The sequence below is a fragment of the Cannabis sativa genome, chromosome 8, assembly GCF_029168945.1.
Source record: "Cannabis sativa cultivar Pink pepper isolate KNU-18-1 chromosome 8, ASM2916894v1, whole genome shotgun sequence".
Lineage (NCBI taxonomy): Eukaryota > Viridiplantae > Streptophyta > Magnoliopsida > Rosales > Cannabaceae > Cannabis > Cannabis sativa.
In genome coordinates, this window is record NC_083608.1 from 24,373,568 (window position 1) to 24,400,692 (window position 27,125).

Below are 27,125 nucleotides of genomic sequence, written 5' to 3' on the forward strand. Positions count from 1 at the left end.
GGTTTGTGGCGCCCGGGGAATTTAGCTGTTACTGTAATATCCCGGAAAATAAATAATATTTAAATAGGCATATTTTATTAAATATGTAATTATGTTGGTAATGAAGTAAGATTATGACCTTACTTAGGGTAATTATTGAGAATTTACTCAATAAAATAAATAGCGTAATTTATTAATTACGGAGATTATATTGGGATAATTATTAAGAATTTATTTAATAAAATATTGGGCCCGGGGATTTTGGTTAGAAATGTCACGACATTTATGGAAGAATTATTTTGAGAATATTCCGGACTAGGTTAGAAATTTTAGAATGTCAGTTTAATGGAATTAGAAAAATTACAAAAAATGTCCTAGGTTATTTTAAAGTTTATTTTTTTCATTGGGGGGTAAATTAGTCTTTTGCCCTTTTTACTTTCTAGGGCTGATTAAAAAAAAAACCTATTTAAGGGAGTTAGCTTGCAAAGTAAGGAAAAAAAAAATAACAACAAGCTTCTTCTTCTCTTCTTCTCCTTCGAGCAAACCAAAAACCAGCCACTTTGAGGATTTTCCTTCAGCCTCTACCTCCATTTCAAAGCAGGTTCTTGCCCCAACTCAACCTAGGAGAGCTTGAAGGTAAATTCTTAATCTTTTTGGATTGAAAACTCAAGGTTCTAAAATTGATTTTGAGGTAGGGTTTTGCTCTTTAGTTGCTGTGGGAATTAAACTGAGTTTGGATTGTGTTTAGGCTAGGTTTTTGAGTATATTAGAGTTTGTTTGAGAGGCTTCCATGACTGGTTGACTTAGAGTTGTGTTGGTTGAAACTAAAATCAAGTTTTTTCTTCACTTGAGCATATGATTTTGAGTTAGAGATTGAACTATTGTAATTTGAAGCTTGGGATATGTTATATTTATGTTATTATACTGTTCTGGAAAGTTTGGTTAGGTTTGGTGGAGGTTGGATTGGTTTTTGGGGTGAAAAACCAAAAATTTTCATGGCTGCCAGGAAAAAACGGCAGGCCATTTTTCAGGCACCTAAAAAAACGGCCGACTGTTTTTCCCAGTAAGGGGGGGATTTCGGGTTTTTCTCCTTAAGTCCGATCTGATTCGGGGTGTCTTTCGGAGTGGAATTCAGGGTGTTTTAGAGATGGTTAAGGTTTTTATTGAGTTTTGGTTGTCGTGACATAGGACCGGGATCGTCTAACTTGTTTTCCACTCAAGTCGGCCCATACGCTTGAGTTCAGAACTAAGGTAAGAAAAGTGGTAAGCACCGTATGTGGTTAAATATTAATGGTTAAATGGTTATGGCCTTGATTATTATCAAGACTTTGATTAGATATTTGTTGAGCCTAGGTTATGACCTAGGGTTGGAAACGGTTAATACCGTTACGAGTAATTACTCTTGAAACTGCGGTTAGGTTTCTTACTTATCATTTGCTTCATCGGGCAACGATAATGACATATACAGCTCGTAGTTAACGAGTGGTAAAGGGGTACTTTATAAAGTACCAAGATTGTGTGTCAATGATATTATGTAATGTGTAAGTATGATGACATGAGATTAAATTGATGATCATTTTCAGTTATTGTCTATTTCACTTTTCTTGCTGAGTCTCTGCGACTCACAGGTGCTTTATGGTGCAGGTAAAGGGAAGACTAAAGTTGAGCAGCCATGAGTGCGAGGTCGTAGCAGCAATGTACATATCAGTCACAGTGTGTTGGCCCAGTAATCAGGATGCTCTATTTTGAAAGTATTTTGGGAGTACAAAGTTTATGTTGTAAAAAACACTATTAAACTAGTTTGTAATATTTTGAAAACAGGGGGTCCCCATAGTTCTCATTACTTATCTTCTGCTATAAAGAAGTTTTTACATGCTTGATTTTAATTACAAAAAAAATTAATTACCCACACTTTTGGTATAATTATATAGTATCTATATAAGAATTTTATAAAAGCACACACACGTGGCGTCCCTGTTGGACAGGGCGTTACAGTTACCCTCCAGAGAGGATAATACGCGAGGAGTGTGATGGTAATAGTACCAGTAGCCCCTTGGGGGTGGGAGCCTAGAGTCTTGAGCATATTCATGCTGGAGCGACTCTCCCCCTGAGGGATTACTTTAAGGATTACTACAACTACCTCGGGGTTGCCCCTTTCCAGCTGAATCCTACATCTTACAGGTCGCGAGCCTCAAGGTCTTGTACCACATCTTAGGTGTTGGGTTTTATGCCCTAAATAAAACTCATTTCAATATAATCAGATTTACTTATTAATATAGATCAGAAATAACATTTAATGTTGCATGGTTCACATGATTTATTTCATGATTATATGTACATAATGTATGAATTCTATTTAAGTCTAGAACATATCAATTTGTTAATGATTATAGTGTTGTCAACACAGTGGAATATAATCTTAATTATATGTTTGAAAGTTTATTCCTTGATTTGTCAGAACACTGGATTTAGACTGACATGGTATAATCAGCGATAGGTATTCTTACACCTTGGATAAGTGTTATGTCCTTTCCAGGACATTGGCAAAGTTTACCAGCATCGGATGTATGGAGTATACATCGGAAGGGACCGATATTGAACTTTGATTAGATATATTAGAATTTACCGTAATATCTATTCAATTCAATATCACATGTTGATCCTAGATCAAATGATCTTAATTCTGATATGATTAGGTTCAATCTCAAGAGTGTTATTCGTGTTCTTTAATTTGTTAGTTAAGCCTACTTTTGGGTCAGGGTGATACGTACATTTTGGGAACACGGTAGTGCAATTGAGTGGGAGCGCTAACATAAATATGGAATCTATAGCTTCTATCTGGCGAATAGAAAGTAAAGGATGATTTCCTTCAAGGTTAACCAAACGAAAATAAATGGTGGAGATCTCATTTCACTTAGCTGAAATATCATTTATACAGGGTTAAGTGTTTTAAGGATAAAATACATTGTAGGGTGTTACGGTAATTTAATCCCTTTACAGTGTAAATCATCTATATAGAGGATCATTGATTACATTAGGGTTATAACAATGGATAACTAATGACGTGTCTATATCGTGGAACATATAGAGCGTTCTATATACTGAGAGTGCAATTCTAAGTTCTATGCGTGGATTCAACGAAGAATTAATAAGTCAGTGAATTTAAGATATAAATTCTTGATGTACTTATTGGAAGCTCGGATATATAGACCCATGGTCCCCATACTAGTTGAGACCATACTGCTTGTAAGACTCAGTTAATTGATTTTGATTAATCAATTATAATTCCAAAGTTAGACTATGTCTACTTTATGAATTTTCACTAAGCAAGGGCGAAATTGTAAAGAAAAGAGATTCTAGGTTTATTTATTAATTAAGAGACTTTATATGTCTAATTAATAAATATATTAAATAAAAATATTATTTAATAATTAATTTTTAGTTATTAAATAATTAGAATTGGCATTTAAGTGGTTAAATTGGAAAATTGGCGTTTTTGAGAATATGGGATAGAAAAATGACAAAATGGAAAAATTGCCAAGTGGGCCCAATCCACTATCCATGGGCGGCACACTTAGTGTGATTTTCCTATTTATTTTTCTATTATTTAATGCCAAATAATTCTAACCTAAACCTAGGTGGTTACCTATAAATAGATAGTGATGGCTCTCATTCACACTTAACTTTGTCAGATGAAATTTGAGCCTCCTATTCTTTTCTCTGGGCCGAACCTCTTCTTCTCTTTTCTTCTTCAATAATTTCGAATTCCTTGAGTGAATGAGTGAGTGCCCACACACATCAAGTGGTATCTCAATCATAGTGTGTAAGACTGTGGAAAACCATCCAACAAGAAGGAGATTCAGCATCAAAGGAAGGAGAGAAAGAGATCCAGGTTCAGATATTGATAATGCTCTGCTACAGAAAGGAATCAAGGGCTAGATATCTAAACGGAAGGATTCATTATATTCCGCTACACCCAATGTAAGGTTTCCTAAACTTTATATGTGTTTATTTCATTGTTTTAGAATTCATATTAGGATGTTAATGAAACATACTTGTTAGTAAATCTAGATCCTGGTAAAATATATCCAACATTAGGCTGGGAGCGCCCTACTCCTCTGGAAATTGCTTGTTTTTACTCTGTCAAAGCTATTCCTGCAAGAAAGAATGTTGTGGGGGGATTCTATTATCTCGGGGCTTACACTAACGACCGGAGACTCATAGTTGGTCTTCCCAAGACAGACCTTAAAGACGACTTCTTCTAAACAACGGGTTTATCTTTGATAAACAACACTGCCTTCCGAGCCATACGTAAGTCCATCCCCTTTTTTTTGTGAATTTATCCGCATTAACTTGTAGTTTATGAATGTCATTTGCTGAATTCTGATTTATTTGCAGCGGTTCCTCGGAGACCCATTCCAACCCCAAAAATAATCGAGTGTCACCAAACCCTACTGAGTCTGCCATATGGATTGTGATCTGGAGATTTCTTTCTGAACGAGCAAAACCTAAAGAATGTAGGCCTTCTTGCCTCAGAAGAATATACTTGTGATTACAAAATACCTAAGTATTCTTCGTGGCAAAAGGTTCCTGTCCCAAGGGAGAGGAAAATGACGACTGTGTGGCTCGCGCGCGTTATCTCGAGAGAGTTCCTCCTCGGGTGGACGGAAGACCCCGAGGTAATCAATGTGGGTGGTCGCCCACAATGCTTAGGGCTGAACGTAATACCTTAGTCTCCTTTCGAGATAGTCGGTATAATTTTTTTTTTGGAACCCCCTTCTCGTAGATTGCATTTCCCATAGGTTCGATAGTTGGTACCCTAGATTCCACATCCAAATTAATTGTAATGAGTCATTCTATGGTATTGCCGAGCAGTACAAGTTTAGTGAATAATATAATCCTTCCTCGCCATCTTATGAAGAATATGGTAACTCTCCTTAACGGGAGTTCTTCCACCTTTCTTTTTATCTCACTGTAGTAATGGTAACTCTTCTTTTTTATAGATATGGATGTGGACTTGGAGAACCTTTTCAAAAGTCCTCCCCCTGCCGACAAGATATCCAAGAAGAGAATTATCCAAGCTGATGATGCCTCAGACGCCGCCAAAGGACCCAAAAGGACCAAGACCAAGGCAAACAAGAGAAAATCTTCGCACCAACTTGTGATTGAGACTGATGAGACTCCTGAGGTAGGGAATGAGCTCCCTGCTATGGAAAACGAGGCCTTAGCTGCAGAAATTGAAGAGCAACCCACCGGTCAGTACACCAGGTGAAATTCTCTGGTTCCCACCCAAAAATAGTTCTTCTCGAGCCTTCTTGTCCTATACCCCCTGAAGTTGGCACTGAAGGATCGCAACTTGGCTCGCAAGTGTTGAAGGAAATAAACAAGCAAAGAATCGATGAAATATGAATAGTTGATATGCAGTCTATGAATACTTTAATTGATTGTGAAGACAAGTTAAAGTAAGATCCTCTCAATACGATTTTAATACAGTAGGAACTTGAAGGTACGAGTAAGTATGTTGCTATCCATAAATCGTGCTACTCTTTCTTGCAACAAAAAGCTCAAATAAGTTGGATTAAGGGAGGGAGATGATACTCAACTCTATTTCATGCTAGTATTAGAGAAAAGGAAATAAAAGTAGAATATACTCCATAAAAACTTATGAAGGAGAGAGGGTTCATGAACCAGCTCGATTAATTGAGGCCTTTTATCATATTATAAGAAACTTCTAGGTAGCACTATGGAGCAGAGAAGAGTTGTATTACCAGCTATTGTTGATTAGGGTCCTTTTGTTACCAACCAACAAGCTGATCTTTTGTTGGTAGAATTCACACGAGATGAACTTAAGAATGTCATTTTTTATATTCCTTTCCTTAAAGCCCCAAGAACAAATGGATACAAGAGCTTCTTTTTCAAGGATAATATGGATATTATGGGAAATGACATATGTGATGCTATCATCTCGTTCCTTCTGTCATGGTAGATTCTTAAAGAAATCAACTCAATAGTGTTGACACTTATTACAAAAAGAAAGTGTCCTAACATTGTCATTAATTATTAACCCATTGTGTAACATCCTACTTAGAGGAATATCGCGTGTCATGATTATAATAAACTAATCCCGTTAATCAGGGTCCATAAGCCAAGTTATTTAAAATCAATAATAAACTTAATTTAAATGAATAACTTGCAATAATACATACTTTAATTTAAACCAAAATATTTTAAAAAATTACATAGCTAGGATCTCGTAAAATTATTTTCAAAATATTACAAGTTATTTCTTAAAGACCGACCTAAGCGTCAAAATTAGAATTTCTACACAATTCCCTGTTGGACCCAACCCTCGTGGTTTAGCTTGGCTGACACACATACAATTCATCTTCAAAACCCTCAAACTCATGGTAATCTAACACTGCTTTAATATTTCCTGGACAATAGAACTCATGTGAGCCAATGCCCAACAAGACAGAATAATAATACAATATGAATAATTATATCAATTACAATTCATACATTACACCTCAACATATACAATTGTGCCACCACACTGTTTATCACTTGAAGGAGTCTTTGCAGACGAGGGGAGCACTTTTTAGGAGAGTCATATTTGCAAAATGCACCAAGTGTTAGTAATCGCATAATCAAAGACTTGAGATTAAGAGTGTTAGGGGCATCACTACCTGCAGCTATTTTTGCTTCAGTCTGGCAAGGCTTTTCTCAATCTTCACTTTTTGCTTCTCAAAAGGTTCTTTACATGTGTGTTCACGTTGGAGTCTGACGCCTCAAAAAATTAGACAGTGCTCTCACAACTTAGCAATTGTACATAAGATCCTGCAATCACGATCCCTAATAGGTAGGCTGCTAAGTACCTCTACAATTTCCAATCTATCTCTTAGGAGCTTCGATCGAGCTGGCCTCCCTACGAGTATAATAAAAAGATTAGAAATTTCACTAAGTAAAAAATACAAGAATAAAATTATGCGTTGTACTTGGACAACAAAGTCTATCCTAATCCCTAGCAATGTGAATGCATAAAAAAATTTATTTCCAATCACCCATATTGGAAACTCCACCTTTAATTCCATTTATCTCTAAGTTGGCCTATTTTCTGAAGCAGTAGAAACCTTTATTGTTGCCAACATTTTTAATGTCATAGAAATAACTAAAATCCTCGAAAATGGGCGCTCCCTGTGCGAACTCTTTATACATTACGAAGAATTCGAGTATGATTCTATAGTTATTTCGGGCTAGTTGGAATAGAGAGACATCGTAATGGCTCAATATATCTTTGAAGAAATGGTGGAAAGGAACTGGGACTCCATAGCAAATTATGGGAATTAAGATAACATGGACATAATATTTGATGATCTCAAGATTAATAAAAGGAAGGTGTGGTCATTGCCTAGCCACTAGATTTGTGCAACCAGCTTGAACTAGATTTAGTTTCTAAAAAGAAATTAGGTTTGATAGCCTCACCCTCAATTCGAGGTCCATCCAGGAGAAAGGCATGCCAAAGGGTGCGTCCTCATCAAATACCCCAACCTCTTCATCGTCACTCGCTTCTTCTTTTTTGCCAGTGGGTAAGTTGAAGTCTTGTTCAACTTCCTCGATTTCACTGTTTGGGATAGCCCTTGGATGGATAAAACTTTGGGCAGATACGGTGGACTCGCTTCCTCTTACTTTAACCACCACTGGTTCTTTTAACTCCCTAACCATGCAAGCTATTTCCTCTGTGAAAAAGGATGTTTGCGGTCCTACCCTCTTACGAGTCGCATTGTTTGATAGTGACGTGGGTTTGAAGTTGTCACTCCTTTGGGGTTTATTTGCAAAAGCTCCTCCATCAGATTTGTACATCTGACTGTCCGAGCGATTGCTCATCTGAAAGATAGAAGATCTTTTTAGCATGTTGTACATACAATTTAGAAAAAAAAAAAAGAGTGCCCTCACACGTATGTAATTGTAATTTTAAGTTAAGGAAAAATAAGTTATTCTAGAAAAATTACGAGTCTTCGTACAGTTTTTCATGTTTTAAGTGGAAATCTATATGTATGTACGAGTATTTGAAGTGTCCTAGCTAAAAACATGCGATTATTTAAAGTTCATACGAAGAAGATGCGAGCATTCAAGAAATAGGAAAAAAATTCTAGAAAAAGTAGCTTTTTTAGTCTTTATTGCCTAGGATTCTATTACCCAGAAACTATCCTATCATTTCTACATATTTTTTACCCTAAAAAACCCAAAAAACATGTGATTATTCAAAAAAATAAAAATGAAAATAACCAAGGGGAGTCAAAGGAACTTACCTTAAATCTAAATGCACAAATTTCTTTTAGATTTTTTAGGCGTGGTTTCGAGTAGTGTAGCAGCAAAATCTTTTAAACAATCTTCAAGAGATTATCACGAATTTGAATTGAAAAATTCTCTGGTTCTTTGAGAGAAAGAAGTTTAAGAGAATTTGAGAATGAGAGAGAAAATAAAAAATTCTCATTTCATATAAAGAGGGTTTTTATAGTCATCATAGTCATCTGTTGAGATCATGACATATGTTGATCAGAAACCAAAGGTCATTTAATCCAATGGTCTTCTCAAGTCCTGTCTGCATATACTCCAAAGGGTTTGATGACATGACATCTTGGGAAGATAAAAGTCATAATTGCAGTCGTCGTTTCAAAAATCCTCAATAAGACATCCAAACATGATCACTGCGATGTGACAACATAACTCGCTTGTCACTCGAGATAGTTTCACCATTTGACAGACAACTGTCATCGTGAAACTAGGAACATGTATTATGGCACGAATTTTTTACCTTATAATACGAGTATAATCTCATAAACAACTGACATGTAGATCCAATTCTCGATGGAAAAAGATGGCATGTCAATAAATAGCTCCTGTAGAGTTAACCTCACATGATATGAACTTGCGAGAAGGTGTGATCGAGACATGATCTAGTCACACACTGTGCACAACATAGTGTCGAGAAATAAGCAGGACCGAGAGAAGCTAGTATTGATTGCACATATATCAATTATACACGATGAGCAAGTATATCTCTCCTGCGACATGTAAAGACTGTTTCTTTACACGTGTTTGGTCCGAAAGACTAATGTGTTCGACGACTCGTTAGGAACTCACAAGCTCTAAGTTGTCAACACAGGAATGTTCGAATATGTGATTAAGGATGATCGCAAACATTCACCTAATAGGCCTAAAGGTCCATTATGCGAGTAAAACACAACAGAGTCTGCGAGCTCGCGTGCTTGGAATATAGATAGTCAATATGCGACTTAACAAGTCGCTCACGTTCAGGGAATTAATCAAAGAACGAACGAAATTATTCTTACATTTATTCTGTTAATATTTATCTTAACTAAAGTGTGTAATTAATGTATAAACGGTCTTGTCTGATCGGTTATGTAAAATCAAAGGACACTTGCTGTCTATATAAAGGAGTGATCCAAATCAAATAGAGTAAGTTAAAAGAATTATCTAAAGTAGACTAAGCATACCAAGCTCTAACTGAATTACTATACTTCTATGTCTCATTTACTTTTTACTGTCTGTTTTGTCTATTTCGTAATCTAATTTTTAACTTTTCATCACTTTAGGTGAATACTCGCATATTTGCAAGTGTGTGTTCTTCTTTTATTTGAATACTCGCTATTTTTAGTGTTGTTTAAATTTTTCTAACAACATGTACATATTAGCATCTAAATCGATACAAGTATATCTCATCTTGCTCATAAGGATACAAGTAAGTATTAGCATCTTCTTGTTTCTCACGTAAAGATACCAAGTACAAAAAAATATTTTAGTTTGTATAAGAAGTGTCTCGCTAGTATATTTATATTTACGCACGCATTTAAAGACACCTGCGTTCATCACTTTTACATTCAAGAGTTTGAATTAATTAAGATCCATCTGCATTAATTAGCCGGTCATTAGTTATAATGCGATAATAACTATATTCAACTTTTATTAATATCAGTTTAATACTAATTAAACAAATTGATAATTCTATTGAATACGTGAATTAATAATTATAAGTACCTATTTTTCTATCAATAAGATCAAAGTGGCTACTATTTTTGAAATTTATGTAGGTACATAATATAATTTAATTAGATCACCTAAAAATAAAGTACGTACGCAAACCATGAAGAAGTCACCGAGGCTTACACCAAGTCACCAATCCATTTTAGCTACATTCATAGGTCTACACATAGAATTAAGTAGATAACCTGTGTAGAACTAATTAAAAAGACCAAAAACTATGGAGTTTTATAAGTAGTTTCATAATCAAAAAGTTGATGCTTCCTTCAACCCCTATCCAAGAAAAAAGGTTTTTTTTATTTTTTTTTCTAAGCCTGGTCAAATTTATGTAGTAAGATACTGGCATACAACTCTACCTAAACTCTATTCTATCAAAATAATAAACTCCACCTAAATTCTACCTTTTTAAATTCTTTTGATTGGCAAAAATAATTTAGCCTTTTAGCCTTATTTTATATAACTCACTTTTGGTGTCTAATCTCATCATTTATTACAATTGAAAAAACATAATCACATCAAGTAAACGGGGAATTTTAACTAAACAACACAAAATAAAAATCATGAAAGGATTTAAACTTCTCTGTTAATCTTGGTAACAATATTTTAATTCTGAAAATGAACAAAAGTATTTAGATTTAAGATTTTTGTCTTGATTTATGCATTCTTATTCTTGATCTTTTTATCTGTTAAAAATAGTCTTCAAACTATTCACAATATTTTGTGGTCTTTCAACTATAAAATATTAATATGGTTGTTTAGTCTATTGTCACATCAATTAATGTAATGTGTGTAATTTTAAAAATTATATATATAATTTTTTTAATAATAGTTTTACTTAACTTTTTTTTATAATAATAAGTTAATTTTTAGTTTAATAATTTTTTTTAATACATATTCTTAATTATTATTTTAAATTATATAAGTAATGTTGAGGTGTGGTAGTTAAAACACTCATGTTAAAATTTTATTTGAGTGTCAATATTTTGTTTGACACTTTTAACAAAACTTAAAATAACTACTTTACAATATTGAGAATAGTTTTATAATTATTTTTAACCAGCTAAGAAAATCAAGGAACACAATTAATTGTGCATAATTTATAGTTCTGGGTCAAAAATCATAAACCCATCGTCTTAATATTATTAGTTATTGTAATACTTTTACAAGAGCAAGACTCACACTTTGGTAAACAAAGGTGTAAGGTTAGTGTGTTACATCAAAGGTGAGGAGGAGACTAGAGAATTAAGTCGTATTAATTTAGTTAACCAAAACTTGGGGCAACAATTTTCATCACACATTATTAGTACTACTAAATAGGTCGTATTGAAAATATCTCTCAAAAAATTATTGCATATATTTTTTTCTTCTTCCAAATTTTAAGATTTGGTTTCGTTTCTTCTAAGACGGTGTATTAATTAACAATGCATTTCTATATAAAAAGAAAGGTTACATCTCCTTGAAACATTTTGAGATATTTAAAAAATGTTTGATGACATAATATATTTTTCGTATTTTTTAATTTATTATTTAAATACCAAAAAAGAATATCATCCTTAGAGAAATTAATTACTATATATTATTATTATATGATTTACACAATGATAATAATTAATTTAAAAACTACAAAGACTTGGTTGATCATTTACCTTTGTCATCTTCTCTCAGCCGCAATGGTTATTTAATAAAAACATTCAACATATATAATTATATTAAAAATAAAAGAATTGATGTTGGTAATGGTGGGTGTTCAATAGTGATGCAATCAAAATAAGACCCTTGAAATAAAATCATATATAAATAAAGACCTAAAAACCCAAAAATTAAGCATATATTTCTTCCCTAATTTTATCTTATCAAAAACCAAACAACAAGACAATAAATAAAATTGTAGTTTATTTGTTATTTTAGTAAAAGGGAAAGTTGAAAGAAAGTGCATATATAACAAGTGAAAATCAACATTATGCTGATAAGTGATTTGTAAGTGAAATATTCACTAGAGTTTGATTAATTTTTTTTTATTACTTTTTTTTTAAACTTATTCGCCCCTTTAAAATATAACAAAGGATTATTCAGATATTTTATATTTTAGATGCATGACAAATTATTCGGTAAAAACGAAAAGTTTGGTTTTAAAGAGTGCTAGAATGAATCATTTTTTATGAAGTGTGATTATAATTGAAGAAAAAAAAATAGTATGTGTAGTTGCATAACATGATGATGATGTAGAGGAAAACAATATGAAAAGACATTGTAAGCATCATTGTATTTGGCAAAATAAGTGGAGCTTTGTCTTTTTGTAATGAACAAATAAGATTCACAAATTTATTCACGTCAAACAACACCCCGGATAATAATTTATTTATTTATTAATATTAATATTATAACCCCATTCCCATGTAAACGGTCACAATCCAAGTCTTTAAATGGAGCATGATTTTGTCTAGCAATTTTTATGGTTGTGAATGGGAATTTGTTGTTGAGTTCGGTGGAAGTTAGGCAAGAGGATCAGTACAGCTTTTATAACTCTTTCTTCTGATCATAAATATTACATATTCAACTTGTGCATGAACCCAACAAACAAACACCCCCACACCCCATATCCCAAAATAAAGAGTTTTATTTGCTATTACTAGTACTAGTGTACTACATCATCTTTCATTGCTTTTCTTTTCTTTTTCTTTTTCTTTAAAACCCATCTCTTTTTTCTGTTCATTTTAGAGAGAGGAAAGATTTTTGTAAGTTTTGGATAAACTGGGAAGGTTCTACTTTATGGTTCGTCCTCATTGTCATCCATCTTCATCAACTTTCAAAACTTCAGCTCCAAGTTTTGGTAAATGTCATTCAATTTAAAGATTTAGTTTTTCTTACTGGTTTATTTTTATTTTTGTATTTTAACTAATAAAAGTCTCACATTTATGTAACTCTGGTCCATTCACATCATCCCTTTTTTCTTTCCTCCTTTTTTCCATTTGGGTTTTATTATTCTCAAACGTGTAGATTTTTGACAAGTGGAGTCTCATTCAGAAAATAACTCATCTTTCTTGTGTTTTTCTTTTTGGGTTCTCACCTTCTCTAAATCTATGTGAAAAATTGTTCCTAAGATTTTATTCTTTATTTTTTTTTTTTTTGTTTCTCACATCTTTTCAATCTTGAACTGACAGCCGCCATCCACTGTCCTCATAGTTTGGTTCTCTTAGTTGTGGGAATTCACTGTATCTAGATACCCTTTTCAGCATTGATTGAAGAAGCCTTGTTGTGTATTTTTTTTTTACCATCACTCCAAAGTTTCAGTCTGTTGCGTATTAACTACCATCAGCCATAATTTGTCGGTTGAGGTGTTCACAAATATATCTTGTTTTATTAAATGAGTTTTGTTAGAAAGGTCCCCTCTGCTAAGTGCTAAGCTGTCCGTTTTTGCCTAACTAGCACAGTGTGACACCTTCCATTGGTGGACCTCTCACTCAATCATAATTCAGAACCAAAGAAGTAATGGCTTAAACAGTTGTGTTTGCATCCTTATAATAGAAAGGGATACATTCACTTGTGTTCATCTGAAGATATCTTCTTCTTCTTCTTCTTTAGTTGTTTTTCACTATTGATGTCAAACTCAAAATTTGGAATCTCATTCAATCCTATGCTTTGCTTCTTTATATCTTGTGTCCCTTTGATATTTCTTTCCGAGTCTTTTACTCAAAGGACACTCCAGTTATGTGAGGGTGTGCTAAAACTGTTGTCAATCTGGTTTTGTGAGAAATTTTCCAAATTTCTTGTGTCCCGGTTCCAGAAAAGTAGGATCCCTTTGAGTTTTGTGCAAAGCCCCATGACCCTTGTTTTGAAAAAGATGGCCTTGTGTTCAACAAGGGTAGAGAATGTAGAGGAAAATGAGAGGATTTCCCTTCTGGATTTGCCTGAATTGACCTTGGAGTGCATCTTTGAACGGCTTTCACCGGCGGGTTTGTGCAGCATGGCTGGAGTTTGCTCTTCTTTGAGGGAGAGGTGTACTAGTGACCATTTATGGGAGATACATTTGAAGCAGAAATGGGGTAAAGTAATTGGTGATACAGCTTACCAAGGATGGCAATGTCAAGTGGCCTCCAGGAATGGACCCAGCCTCTCTGGTCAAGACAAGAAAAAGGGACTATTTGAGTCTCTTCTTAGTTCAAGGCCCTTCTCATGGATCACACCTAAACTAGAAAAGAGTTGCAAAGTGAGGACTACTTTACCAGTTGACTCAATCATGGCTTGGTATCTTTCTCTTGAGAGTGGCAACTTCTGGTTCCCAGCTCAGGTCTACAACCGAGAGGTATTTGTCTAAAGCATTTGAGTTTGTGTACTACATTAGACATTACATAATATTATAAACATTTTAATGTTTTTGGATGCAGAATGGTCATATAGGCTTCATGCTCTCATGTTATGATGCTCTGCTCTGCTACAATTCCGAAACTGACAACTTTCATGCAAGGTATGGGATGGGAAGAATGACATTCTTCACCAATTACTCTCTCTCAATTTTCACTGATCTAGGCTTGTGTTGTGTGGTTTAACAAGTAACTAGTTTAGAAAATTCCCCTGTTAAGCAAGGCCCTTTGTTGAATTCAGAAAAAAATTGTTCCATATGGCAGGTATTCGTCTCATGGACGGAGAACATTAGAGGAAAATATAGGGTGGGATAGGCTAAGAGCACCACCTGTTAACACTCCTCCGTTCGTGCTTCATGTTTCCGATTGTTTGCCTGACTTAAAACCCGGTGACTATATTGAGATCCAGTGGAGAAGAAACAAAGAATTCCCTTACGGTTAGTTTCGGTTTTGAACTGCTAACTTAATTTATTGGCACCAATGCTTACTATTTCTGAAATTGTGCTGCAGGTTGGTGGTATGGCCATGTTGATCACCTGGAGCCCTGTGATGGAAATGAGACTCTGTGCCGCTGTCATTACAGTGGTGAGAATGTCATTCTATTTTGCACTTTAATTTTTTTTCTTCATTTCATTTCTTTGATCATATCACATAGATGCTGCATAAGGGTATGTTGTGAATGTACTATATAATCTATGTCACCATGAGAATTACTACAGATTGTAGCTAATAAATTACCCAAAAGAGAATGAAGTTTCCCAATAAAGCTTATTACACAAAAGAGAGTTTGAAGATAGGAATAATTGATTATATTGAAAACTGAAGATAGGAATATACATTTAACACTGTATATCTCACAAGTGTAAGTTTGTATGTGTGTGTGTGTGTTGTTTCCAGATACAGTAGTACTGAAGTTCAATCAGTACAGTTCTGAATCAAGATGGAGACGAACTTTGATAAATAGGAAGGATCATCGTGAAGAAGGGAATGAAGTGGATGGATTTTATGGAGGAATTAGAAAGCTTTACAAAGAGGAAGAGATTGCTAGGTGGAAGCACTTTTGGCCAGCTCAAGTCCTGGAACAGTAGGGTTTGCCAAACTTCCCTCCCTGGAAAGAAGCAGGCACAACTTTTTTTCTTTTTTTGGCTCTTTAGCTTCCAATGAAGAGTTTATAATGTTATAGAAGAAGCCTATTGCTATTCTAAGAGTGAAATATTACTCATTCTCATTATTTGCAAGCAGACCTTTGAAACTTGAAGGGTTGTATATAGTGAAAAAGAAATGTACAGTTATTGTTATAAGCCATTCTCTGATCTGATTTTGCACTCAACTCCCTCAAGCATGTTTGTGTTGAAACAGACGGTTCCACCATTATTGGTGAATTTTGTCCATTGTTGATTCCTTTCCAATGAGGCGATTGTAGATTTTCATAGCAATCTTTTCACTTCTTAATGTACTCTCAAATGGTCATTTTTAGTTTTGTTGATATGTCAAAAGTATAAATAATTGATAATCACAAAAAAAGTTTGGAAATGGAACGTGTTAGTATAGAGACCAGAGAGTGAACTTATTCCATAAGTTGATAAGCTTGTCGATGACCTTTTAGAAATGGTTTCTGTTGGGATAACATATTCCAAAATCAACCATATCATCAAACCGAACCAAAGTGAAAAGTTACAATCCATCAAATGTCTTGTCCCAATTAAAAATTATGCAGCTCTTTGCTCTCCATTTTTTGTTCATACCAAAACCAGGTTCAGCAGAAATCAATACACAATTTTGTAATCTACTTTCCTCAGAAAGCTCAAAAACAAATCACCAAACAGTTCTGAAAAGAAAAAGAAACCAACATATGCACCTTACTCAAAAGGTAAGGCTTATTTTATGTTGTGCAATTACACCTAATATCCCAGTGAATGAAAAAAAGAAAGGTATAAAATAAAAAACTGGGTATTTCTGACTAACCAAATGGAAGTATGGAACAGCTCACACATTACAAAAACATAGCTAAAAAATGAATGAAACTAAGACTCGCCTCCGCTCTCAGAGATAAGACTACCATCATTTGGTGAGTTTTGGGCTTCTAATAGCTGCATTTGGCGTTCTGCGTGCTCTCTTTCGCAAGCAGTTATTCCCATAATGATATCGAGCATTGTACCAGTTGTACCAAAGAACACAAGAGGAGCTAAAGATTTCCTTTTTATTCCCACAGGAATAGCTAACAATGCTCCTGCTACAGAGAATACCCAAGTCCCCAGTGCACTGCATATGATCCATATTAAATTCAGTGAAGTTAGGGAATAATGAAAAGGACTAAAGGAAAGGGGAAGATGACGCATTAGCTTGAAATGCAAGTCCTTTTCAGAAAGTAAATAATTTTTAAAACTATATCATGGTTGTTAAATTACACTTAAGCATACTAACAAACTCTACAAGCCGTAAACATTCTGTCAATATTGATACTCTAATTCTTTGTAGATGAAGTTTAAATCAGATATGGTGATGAAAACGAGACATGGCAAACTCAATCAACATTGTCATTTAAAGCAAAATATAAATAAATAAATAAAAAATATCTGACAAATGATATAATAATCCCCAGATAACATTAGATAATCCGCTACTTTTTAGTGGAACGACTAATGATTGTGACAAGAGCTTTAAATCTTCACTAGCATCTTACAATCTGAAGTACTATGATGAGTTCAATTGTGACTCTGTATCTGTAAGCGTGTTTATTTTGAAAAGAGTGCTCTCAAACTCAATATAACCAGCATCATTATCATTAAATTGTTACATGAATAATGCTAAATATAAGTAGAGAGCATAAAAGCAGTGGAGACGAAAAACAGTAGTATCTAATCCAAACATTGAGACCATGAATGGAGGATAAACAAAATTGATAAAAATAAATGAGTAGTATGCACAAAGCAGTGTAGACAACTTTGAATAGTGTTAAAATCAGTTAAAATGTTCATTTGAAAAATGATGAGAACTTTACACTTTGACCTTAAGAAAAACTGTTATTTGCACCTAAAAGAAAAAAGAATGCAAAATGGCATTCATTAGCTGATCAGGTTTACTGAGTTGTCATATAGAATAATAATACTTCAAAACTGGTGATATCCCAAAATGGGCAAGACTCCTGCTCATGAAAAAACTAAAGAGATCCAAAAACGCATTGAAAGAGAATCCGCATTTTTGATATTCTAACATCAATATGTGAATGAATAAAAACGACAAAGAATTACTAAAAAAAATAATACGAAGAAGAAGAAGAAGAAGAAGAAATAACTAACTTGGAGACAGAGCAGTCCTCAAGATGCTTAACATTGTCTTGGCCTTCCATCCTTGTCAACTATTTAAACATATGAAGGAATCATACTTCAACATTCCATAAGCAGAGAAAACATTGACAAAAGAAGCTAAATCAAACTCAATATTGACTGTTTTAATCCAAGTTATGTAGAACACAGCACAAGTGAAACCATCAGGGAGCGCATTGGGGGCCTAGGGCAAAATTTCAAAATGGGACCTTTTTCCTAAGAAAAATTCAATAAATATTTAAACTTTAAACATAATTAAAAATATTTAAATATATATGTATATACTTTCGTATTTTAATCCTTTGACTCTCCAAACCAAACAAAGCTCAGATATTTTCTTAGCCATGGCAGAGGTAGAGCGAGAAAAGATTGAGCTTGAATTAGGATTATCAATTAGAGGAAGAGGAAGTTTCGGTAAATACAAAACGACAAAGAAACCCAATATTGGCTTTAATTTAGAAACGAGAGAAATTAGTACCTCGCCGGCGCCGGCACCGGAGAGGGAAGTTCTTGATGCGAAGACGAAACGTGAGATTCACGCGATGAGGAGACAAGAGGCGAAGAAGAAACGACAAGAGAAAAGGAATCGAGGGTTAAGAAACTCGAACAATGTCTCTCCTGTAACAGAAGATCAAAATCAAGATCGCGATGATGAACAACGAGCCAGTAAAAAGAGAAGAGTAATATAAATTCGCGTGGCAAATGAGTAATAATAGCCAAACACTGCATTATCAGTACCCTTACCCGTCGTTTCAGTTCGTTCCGTACACGAATGGGTTTCCGTACCCATACATGATGATGCCGTGGTGGACGCCAAACGCAGGTTCTACTCTAAAAAATGCGGTTCAACCCATGCCTTGTCGGGTTGGGTTCGGACCCTTTAACACGGGTTCGGATCTCGGGTCGGATAAGAGCGGTGAAAAAACACAGGGTGAAGATAGGAAAACGACGTCGTATGGTGGTTATACTAGTTCTTCTACTCAGATAGTAATAGTTCTGAAACTACTACTGTTTCTGAATCAGTGGTTGAAACTTGAAACTAGAGAAATTAGTACATTTCGACTAAAGGTGAGGGTCCAAATGGGAAAAGGTTCACTGGTTTTCTGTATAGATATGCAAAATCTGAAGTGAATATTGTTTGTGTTTGCCGTGGAACTGCATTCTCACCGGCTGAATTCGTTGAACATGCCGGCTGTACTGACGTATCTACTCCTTTGAAACACATCACTGTTATTCCTTCTGAGTGATTCCATCCATAGTTTTTTTTTTCAAAAGAATTAGGAATTTTTTTTTTCTTTTTAAAAAAGGGAAAAGAAATAGTACATACAGTGGATTTAATAGTTGACATTAATCAAAGATGTGTTGATTAAAGAAGATGGGTCTGATACTCTCATTTTAATTTGAGATTATATCTTTTCTAATTTTGGTTATAGTGTTTCACATTTTTGGTTAGTCTGTGCTATTTTGTTTGACTTTTTGTATCATATTTTGGTTTTGGTTAGTTTGGAGTATGTTCTTTGTTTATGAATACAATCATAAAGAGTGCTATTATTAATTTTTACATATAAGTTTTAAATCTTACTTTAACTATATTTTAATAATTTTAGAAGAATTTTTTAGCTATTATTTTATATTATTGTTTTTTTATTATTTATTTATTAGCTAATTGAACTTATTAGTTTTTTTAGCAAAATAGTTAATTTTAATTAGCATTTGATTAATTTCTCAAATTTTATGTATAATGCAAGTTTAATTGACTTGAATATTTCTGTCTTAAAAAATTTAATTCTAATAGTTGAACATAACAATTTAGTTTCGATGCAATGGTGACATGCTGAGGAAAAAAACTTCAAAGATATTTTTTTTCTTGTTATAATAATAATTGAATTTTATCTTTAATTTGAAATTAATAATATTATCGTTTTATAGAGTGCTAATCCACATTTTATATCTATTTATTTTATAGGTAGTTTTCGTCCAATGACTTATTTATTTTAGCTGCCTCTTGAAGGTGGTCTCGAGTGTTTTGTCTAAATTTTCGAGATAACTTTGTCTTATATAAATCGATTTGTTTGTAGTGACTCATATTCTGACTTTGTATATCTTTGACTAGACAATTAACTTGTTGACAGAAAATTTCTCTTCGAAAGTTGTCATAGTATAATTCATATAAAAAAAATATTTAAATATAAAAATTCTGATTGTAATTTAAAAAAAAAAAAAAAAAAAAAAACTTTTTGAATATTGATTGGTTTGAGATTTGAAAACAATTTTATGTTTTTGAAAACTTAAAAGGTATGGATCCAAATAAAAATACTCGATTGGTAAGATGTTTTTAAAAACAAAATCTGAATATAATTTTGAGTTTTAATCTAAAATGAAAACGACAATTTGAATATGTTTTCTATGTTTCCAAAGCATTGAATCCAAAAATTCTTTAAATACTTTCTTATTTGTTTTTTTTAGATTTCTAATTAGGCTTAGGATTTTTCTCCTGAACTTTCACATGTACCAAATCATGCTCCCTGAATTTTTAAGGTCGTTAAAAATGTCCACTGAACTATTGAGATTGTTGGATTTAAGGACTTTTATCCAACAACCTCAATAGTTCGGAGGTATTTTTAACTACCTAAAAAGTTCAAGATCATGATTTGGTACATGTAAAAATTCAGGGTCATGATTTTGCACATGTGAAAAGTTCAAGGGAAAAAATCCTAATTAACCTTTCAACTAATTACAAATTCAATTTTTTAAAAATCAAGAATACTAAATTACACTACAACCAATCACATTTTTAAAAACAATTTTCACTTACAAAATTCAATTTATTTTTCCAAAAGACTCTTTTAAAAAAACACAATTTTTAAATCGAACCCTAAAATACAAAAACTCTTAAAAAAAAAAAAAAGTCCAAGTAGTACAGAAAGGGGGAAATAGAGAAGAGCATAGGAAAGGTTGCAATTACAGAGAAGGAAGAGAGAAGAAAGAAGTCTTTGCATTTTGCTTTCTCTCATATCATTGAGAAGATGAACGGCGGTCCATCTGGTTTCAGTCAGTACAATTTCTCTTTCACTTTCTTCAAAATCCATCTGATTTTTGTTGTTATTTCTTCTTTTCTGATTTACTTTTGGGAACTTTTCATTAACTTTGATCCAATGGCTTCACAGACAATGCTCCAGTCACGAGGACATTCGTTATCGCCTCTGCTCTCTTCACCATCTTTTTTGGGATGCAGGGTCGCTCAAATAACCTCGGTTTGTCGTATCTGGTACTTCTTTGTTATTTTTTGAGCGTTTGATTTTGCAATTCATGTTAATTGAGGTGTAATCGGAAACGGGATTTGTACCAACGGAGTCCAAATGCATTAAAAAAATATACTTTTTCTGTTCTCTAATGTCTAATTGTCTATAATGTTTGATTATGAGTTCTGACCGTGAAGAGATTCAATTTGCTCTTTGGATTTTGTAGTGGGTAATTCGTAATATTTTTGGAGTATTTTCTTTTATGATTGTCATTTAATTTTCACAGCTATAAAAAAACATATACTTTTGTAATATTTATTTTTTGGATGTCTATTACTTTGCTCGGATGAAACCAGGATCCCTGTGCTTTTTCTATGGGATACCTTAACTTGTCGTCCATGTTAAATGGGCCAAACGATTGTGTCTCTTGATAGTGCTTTTAGGTCTTGTTTTCTCAATATTAGGAGTCATTATAGCTAGTGCACTTTCAACCTTTTCTAAGTTAGCAAAAGAAATGATGAGATTATTTAGATAAGCTTAATTGGTGGTGGTTTTAACTATGAGATATTTTTTCATTTTGCTTTGGCAAAGAGAAGTGGATACCTTATGGTGGGATACCTTAAGTTAGTAACCTTTTGTTTGTTTTTGATGTTTCTGCTGGGATTTCTTATGGTTCTGAATCTTTTTCAGTAATCCAAACTTTTTGAATTCTGAAAGTTGCTTGCTACTCCATTTAATACGCTACAATAAGCATCTTCAGTACAACTGCTAGAAATTACAAAAGATGAATGTGATGGATATAGATCTGTGGTGATTTTTTAGAGATCCTTGGGTAGACACAATGTGTTGGCAGAGAAAGAGATATGGCATTGAACATAAAGAAACTATTAAACCACTAGAAGTTGGCTGCATGAATTCATCTTGTCCATTAGTTCCTTTCATACCATAGTTCTTGTTAGTTACAACTTTTTGTTCTTGTTTGTTACATTTTTTTAACAATCTTAGCCTTATATAGTCAGTGCATTTTCTGCCTTATTCTTCTATAGAGTGTTTATCATGCTTGATCATAAATTTTATGATACTTGTATTTTATGCTTTATTTCTTGACATTGGGAACTGGGTAGAGAATACAAATTATTTATTTGCTCGTTTTACAATATAATAATTTGTGCTTCTGCCAGGATATTTTTGGAAAGTTCCGCATTTGGAAGTTGATTGTGTCAGCTTTTGCCTTTTCATCGACACCGGAACTGATGTTTGGACTGTATCTACTATATTACTTCAGGGTCTTTGAGAGACAGATTGGTTCCAATAAATATTCGGTGGGTAATCATTTGGCTCAAATACTTGAATAATTTTTTGAATGACAGATGTGTTATTTAAAGACCTGCTAATATTAAGCAATTTTGAACTGGCTATGGCTTATTTAACACCTATTCTTAGTTCTCATGCTATGAGATCTTAAAACTGAAGAAAATAGATGTTTAAATATATTTTTTTATGAAGGAATTAGAGATGGTTGATAAGTTACAAATGTGGTAATTGTGCTTGCCCTGAATTAAATTTGAATTTTACATAATTGGGGGATTTTGTAGGATATTTGAAAGAATATTTAATAAGGGCTAAAGATTGTGGAGTATGTTTTCCAAGAAGGTTTATTGGATGAAAAATAGACTTGTATACTCATTAGAGGTAGGTCACGTGATCATGGCCATGGTTTGCTGGTATGTTTGGGGTTCCATACCAAACATATGAAATGAATGTTGTTTTCTGGTAATTGTGAACAGTAATGGTAAAATATTAAGAGAGAATGGGAAATGATTGTCAGCATGTTTTGCTAGACTCTAATACTCAACTATATTAATGATCTACTATAGTATTTTGTGCAATCAATTAAATATGTACCTATTAAATGTAATAGATATGGATCTACATTACAGTGGAAGTGGTTATTGTTAGATTCTTGTTATAACCAAATCTCTATCTTTTTTTCTCTGGGCAGAGTTGATATATATATCTTTATATATATATTTCTCACTTATTTGCGATTCACATAATAGGTTACTCGAGTAATTGTTTGTTTTGCATAGGGTTGGTTATTAATGTCTTGTTATTTTGATACTTGTGATCCTGGCTATGAAACAGAGAAAACAGAAAGACATGATACAAAAATCTTTCTTGGCCTAGTGTCCTTTGTACTTTTTTAATCCTCAATAATCATTAGTTTTTTTCAACAGTAATAAGGCTTCCCTAATCGTGCAGGTCTTCATTTTGTTTTCTCTAACAGTTTCATTACTGCTAGAGGTTCTTGCTCTTTCATTCCTTAAAGGTATGCTGCATTATCAAGTTTGCTCAATAATAGTATTTAATGTTCTGCCATGTATGTCTATTCCTTAATTATATTGATCACAGTGTGATTTTTCCCAAATAATTGGTGTGGAATATGTAGGAAAGAAAAATGTATATTGCTGTGCCTAAAGGGGCCGTCATTAAACAACAATTTGTTTACCAGCTGGTGTGTTGTTTTAGTTGGGATAATTGTTATTAATATTTTGTATTATGATTAAAATGCTTCAACAATCTGTTTGCTTTCTCATCATGTGGTGGAGGCTTCCTATTCCTAGTTCAATTTCTTTTTCACAATTTGTATTTGCACAACTTTGTCTCCGCTTTGAGGAAACACTAGAGAGATAATTAATCTGTAAATGGTTTGGATGCTATTTCATCCACGGTTCTTATGCTTGCTATTTTTGTGTGTTTAGATATTATTTCCAAAGAAACATATACGTGCTGCAACTGACTTTGTATAAGTATCATTTTTTTTTTCTTTGCAGATCCTGCTAAGAACCTGATCACCTCCGGACCTTATGGCCTTATATTTGCATCATTTGTGCCTTTCTTCTTTGATATCCCAGTTTCTACACGCTTTACTGTATTCAATGTGCACTTTTCTGATAAATCTTTCATATACCTAGCTGGTCTTCAGGTAAAAACTAAAGAATGTGTAGTACATAATAGTATCTCTTTCCCCTGCCATAGAAACCTAATTTTAACTTTGTCTGCCTCAGCTTCTTTTATCATCATGGAAACGTTCTATATTGCCTGGGGCTTGTGGCATCCTTGCTGGTATCTTGTATCGCCTGAATATCTTTCGCATTCGCAAGGCGAAGGTTGGTTTTTGATTTGAAGATTAAAAAGAGAAAAACATTCTCATTGGTTTCTTATTTTCTAGTTTTACTGTAGCTTGTATGGGTTCATATTCTTTTCAAGTAATGCATATTTCTCGCTGCTGAGAGACAATCCATTGATAATATTTTTTGAGGTTCTTGGGGGTGTAAAGTAAGCTTTTACACCCTGCATCTTAAAATGGATACCGTTTACGTTTACAGCTTTGGCCTTTGCTACAGCATGCAAAACTATGTTGAAACCCTTTGATTGTGCAGTCAGTTCCCATAATATTTATACAATGTTTCCACTTGAGGCTTACCAAAGTAATTGGGTGGGTACAAATTGAGAAAGAAGAGAAGAGATCAGTGCCGATCGAGAGTGGAGAGCATTCTGTGTGTGGTACAGTGTGTGGGGTATTGGGTTCAAGTGTCTGTATCCTATAAAAATGAAATTTATGTACTTTTATTTGGTGACCCCTCTTGGAGTAGCTCAAATGATTAGAGACACGCTTTGTTTTTTTTTTTTTGGCACAATATCTGAGGTTGAAGTTCATCTTGGGCACATACATAGCAATTTTTTACTCCCTAAATATTGTAGGATTAGGTGGGGATTGCAGTTTGTAAAAGAAAATAATCTTAATTTGTATGTTTTTATCTACATGCTTCACATCCATTTGTATTTATCGAGCAATGCTTATCAACAATATTTGCCGGTTTTAATCGTGTGCATGAATGTGTTTCCTATTTGTATTTTTATTTTTTACTTTGTGGAGTGTCTTCCACTTCTGAGTTACTTCAACAAAGGTGTTGGAAATAGTTTATGTTTTTCTTCTCTTCTTTTAATTGATTTTGCTATTCACGTTAATTGTAGCAACTGAAGTGAATTATGATCTTGTTTGTTTCCTTTTTCTCACAGCTCCCAGAGTTTATTACTTCGTTGTTTTCAAGACTTTCTTGGCCATCAGCGGGGAATTTACCTGCTGCTCCGAGTAGAGGAGGAAACGTACCATCATTTGCAGGTCGCCCAGTCGAGGCAAGTGCTTTTTCTTGAATCATTTAAATCTCTGACGTGTTTTAGCATTGTTGTATTTTGAACTTGGAATGGCCATCATATACAATTGGAATCATTACTTCTGATTATCATGAGGCTAGTGTGATTTACAGGGGAACTTTGAGTTAAAAGCATTGAGCTGCATGATTAGTAAAACTTAAATCTAGTAACATCTCAATTTTCCATCTGAACATTCAGTCTACTGCTTTTCTTATCTGAGTTGTCAATAAGAGCATCCCCAGTGCATATACCACATTTGGGGTCAAAAAGTAGTCAAATGCTATATTTGGTACATACTTTAGTTAGACCATCTCTAAATATAGTGCCAAATTTGACACAAATTGACAAATGTTATATTTAGCACACCATTTTGAAATCGTGCTTCAATGCACATTTTAAGATGTAATGTGATATGAAAAGCCAACTATTCAATAAACAAAAAAATTAAATATTTAGAAGATCTTTATGGCATAACCTTACAAATACATTTTATTATTGTGCCAAATTATGTACCAATTTTGGCACAATTTTTAGAACTACATTGAAGTTTTTATTTTATTTTTTGACATGTTAAAATATAGAACTGTTGTGCTTCCACTTACACGTGGCATTAGATTGGGAGATGCTTTAATGTGGTGTGCAATTGAGTTTAAAGAAGCTGACATTTGAAAAACATTTCTTCTTGACATGGTTGTGATATTGTAAATGTACGAAGACTGATTGCGTCAACTATTTTTAACTTTATTATCTCAGAGAAATTATCCTCCTTCAATTCCGTCTGCAGTAGAGCCATCAGAAGACTCCATTGCTACTCTAGTTTCTATGGGTTTTGACAGGAACAATGCTAGGCAGGCTCTTGTTCAGGCTCGAAACGATGTCAATGTGGCCACGAACATCCTTCTTGAAGCACAGTCCCATTGATTCTACACATCTGGCTAAATCAATTATTCAAGGTTAGATTTAGAATTGCAATTATCATTCCAATCGTGGTCAGATAATTTTGCAGAATCTGATGATCAGATTGGTATGCCTGGAACTGAAACAAAAAAGGAAAAAAGCACTGTGGGCGGCATCATTTTTAGGGACTTGCTTCTCTCCATTTATTTTCACATGTAGCTTTAGTCAAAAGATGGGAACAATTTAAAATATTATCAGAAGCTTTGTATAATTTGTTCATACCATATTGAAAATGTTGAAATTCTGTGGAAGAGACTCGGGGTCAGATGTATAGCTTCTAATTCAATGATTCGACAGACTTTTCACTCATATTTTGAACTACCTTTTGACTGAACACTGACAAGTTTTTATATATTATGTTTGCTTCTAAGAAAAGAGGTCTTTTAATGCAGTGTGGATTTTAATTTTGATCATTTTTTTAAAAGCATACAAAACCCAATTTGCAATTTGGAATCAAAGAATTAGCTCTGAAAACATTACCTCTACAATAAAGCTAAGTGTGAACTTCATTTTCTACTATTTGAACTTAGGTGGCATTTAGTTGGGAGGAGTGAAAATAAAAAATTAGAATAGGAATGGGAATAAGTATGGGAATGGAATAAAATTTAAAATACATAAAAAAAAAAATTAATAAAATAAATTATTAATTTTTTTCAAATCTTACATTGGAATGGTGTTTCTTTCTCAATTTTAAAAGGGAAATTTGATAAATTATGCTTAAAGATTAGAGGTGGTGTTTAATTATACTACCCTTTTAAAAATTTTATAACTATTCTCATCTTTTAATAGTGACCCCAAAATACCCCTCTCCTCTAACCCAAAAAATTTGCCTCTTCTCCCTCTCATCTTCATTCACGCACTCTCTCTCTCCTCTTCACGATCTCTCTCTCTCTTTCACTCTCTCTCACTCTTCACGCACTCTCTCTCTCTCTTCACACACACTCCCTTTTTGTCACTGCCGCCGATCGACCCTCTCCCGG

At 33.6% G+C, this 27,125-nt stretch overlaps 4 protein-coding genes across 6 annotated transcripts; 3 read left to right on the plus strand and 1 right to left on the minus strand.

Moving 5' to 3' along the window:
* The first annotated feature begins 12,498 nt into the window (after positions 1-12,498).
* On the plus strand, positions 12,499-15,707 carry LOC115698561 (F-box protein At2g32560). Of its 2 annotated transcripts, none has more exons than XM_030625653.2 (6): positions 12,499-12,871; positions 13,203-14,344; positions 14,427-14,506; positions 14,667-14,839; positions 14,913-14,987; positions 15,300-15,707. In XM_030625653.2, the coding sequence occupies exons 2-6, from the start codon at positions 13,640-13,642 to the stop codon at positions 15,488-15,490; spliced, it is 1,224 nt and encodes a 407-aa protein (XP_030481513.2). In that variant the 5' UTR covers positions 12,499-12,871; positions 13,203-13,639; the 3' UTR covers positions 15,491-15,707. The 2 variants fall into 2 exon arrangements, with proteins under 2 accessions (XP_030481513.2, XP_060958604.1); XM_061102621.1 differs by having other exon boundaries at positions 12,500-12,871; positions 14,913-15,070; positions 15,111-15,707.
* Positions 15,708-16,095: 388 nt separating this feature from the next.
* LOC115698562 (uncharacterized) lies at positions 16,096-18,630 on the minus strand. Of its 2 annotated transcripts, none has more exons than XM_030625657.2 (3): positions 18,473-18,630; positions 17,702-17,760; positions 16,096-16,664 (listed from the first exon to the last, which is right to left on the minus strand). In XM_030625657.2, exons 2-3 carry the CDS (start codon positions 17,749-17,751, stop codon positions 16,427-16,429), a joined length of 288 nt encoding a protein of 95 aa, XP_030481517.1. In that variant the 5' UTR covers positions 17,752-17,760; positions 18,473-18,630; the 3' UTR covers positions 16,096-16,426. The 2 variants fall into 2 exon arrangements, with proteins under 2 accessions (XP_030481517.1, XP_060958605.1); XM_061102622.1 differs by lacking the exon at positions 18,473-18,630 and adding an exon at positions 18,207-18,346.
* Positions 16,661-19,170, plus strand: LOC133030499 (ninja-family protein AFP3-like). The gene is made up of 3 exons (XM_061103258.1): positions 16,661-18,411; positions 18,464-18,715; positions 18,781-19,170. The coding sequence occupies exons 1-3, from the start codon at positions 18,004-18,006 to the stop codon at positions 18,973-18,975; spliced, it is 855 nt and encodes a 284-aa protein (XP_060959241.1). The 5' UTR covers positions 16,661-18,003; the 3' UTR covers positions 18,976-19,170.
* A 1,440-nt stretch (positions 19,171-20,610) lies between these two features.
* Positions 20,611-26,454, plus strand: LOC115700523 (rhomboid-like protein 20). The gene is made up of 8 exons (XM_030628072.2): positions 20,611-20,779; positions 20,896-20,996; positions 22,152-22,292; positions 23,233-23,299; positions 23,805-23,956; positions 24,039-24,140; positions 25,054-25,170; positions 25,942-26,454. Exons 1-8 carry the CDS (start codon positions 20,755-20,757, stop codon positions 26,107-26,109), a joined length of 873 nt encoding a protein of 290 aa, XP_030483932.1. The 5' UTR covers positions 20,611-20,754; the 3' UTR covers positions 26,110-26,454.
* The last annotated feature ends 671 nt before the right edge of the window (positions 26,455-27,125 follow it).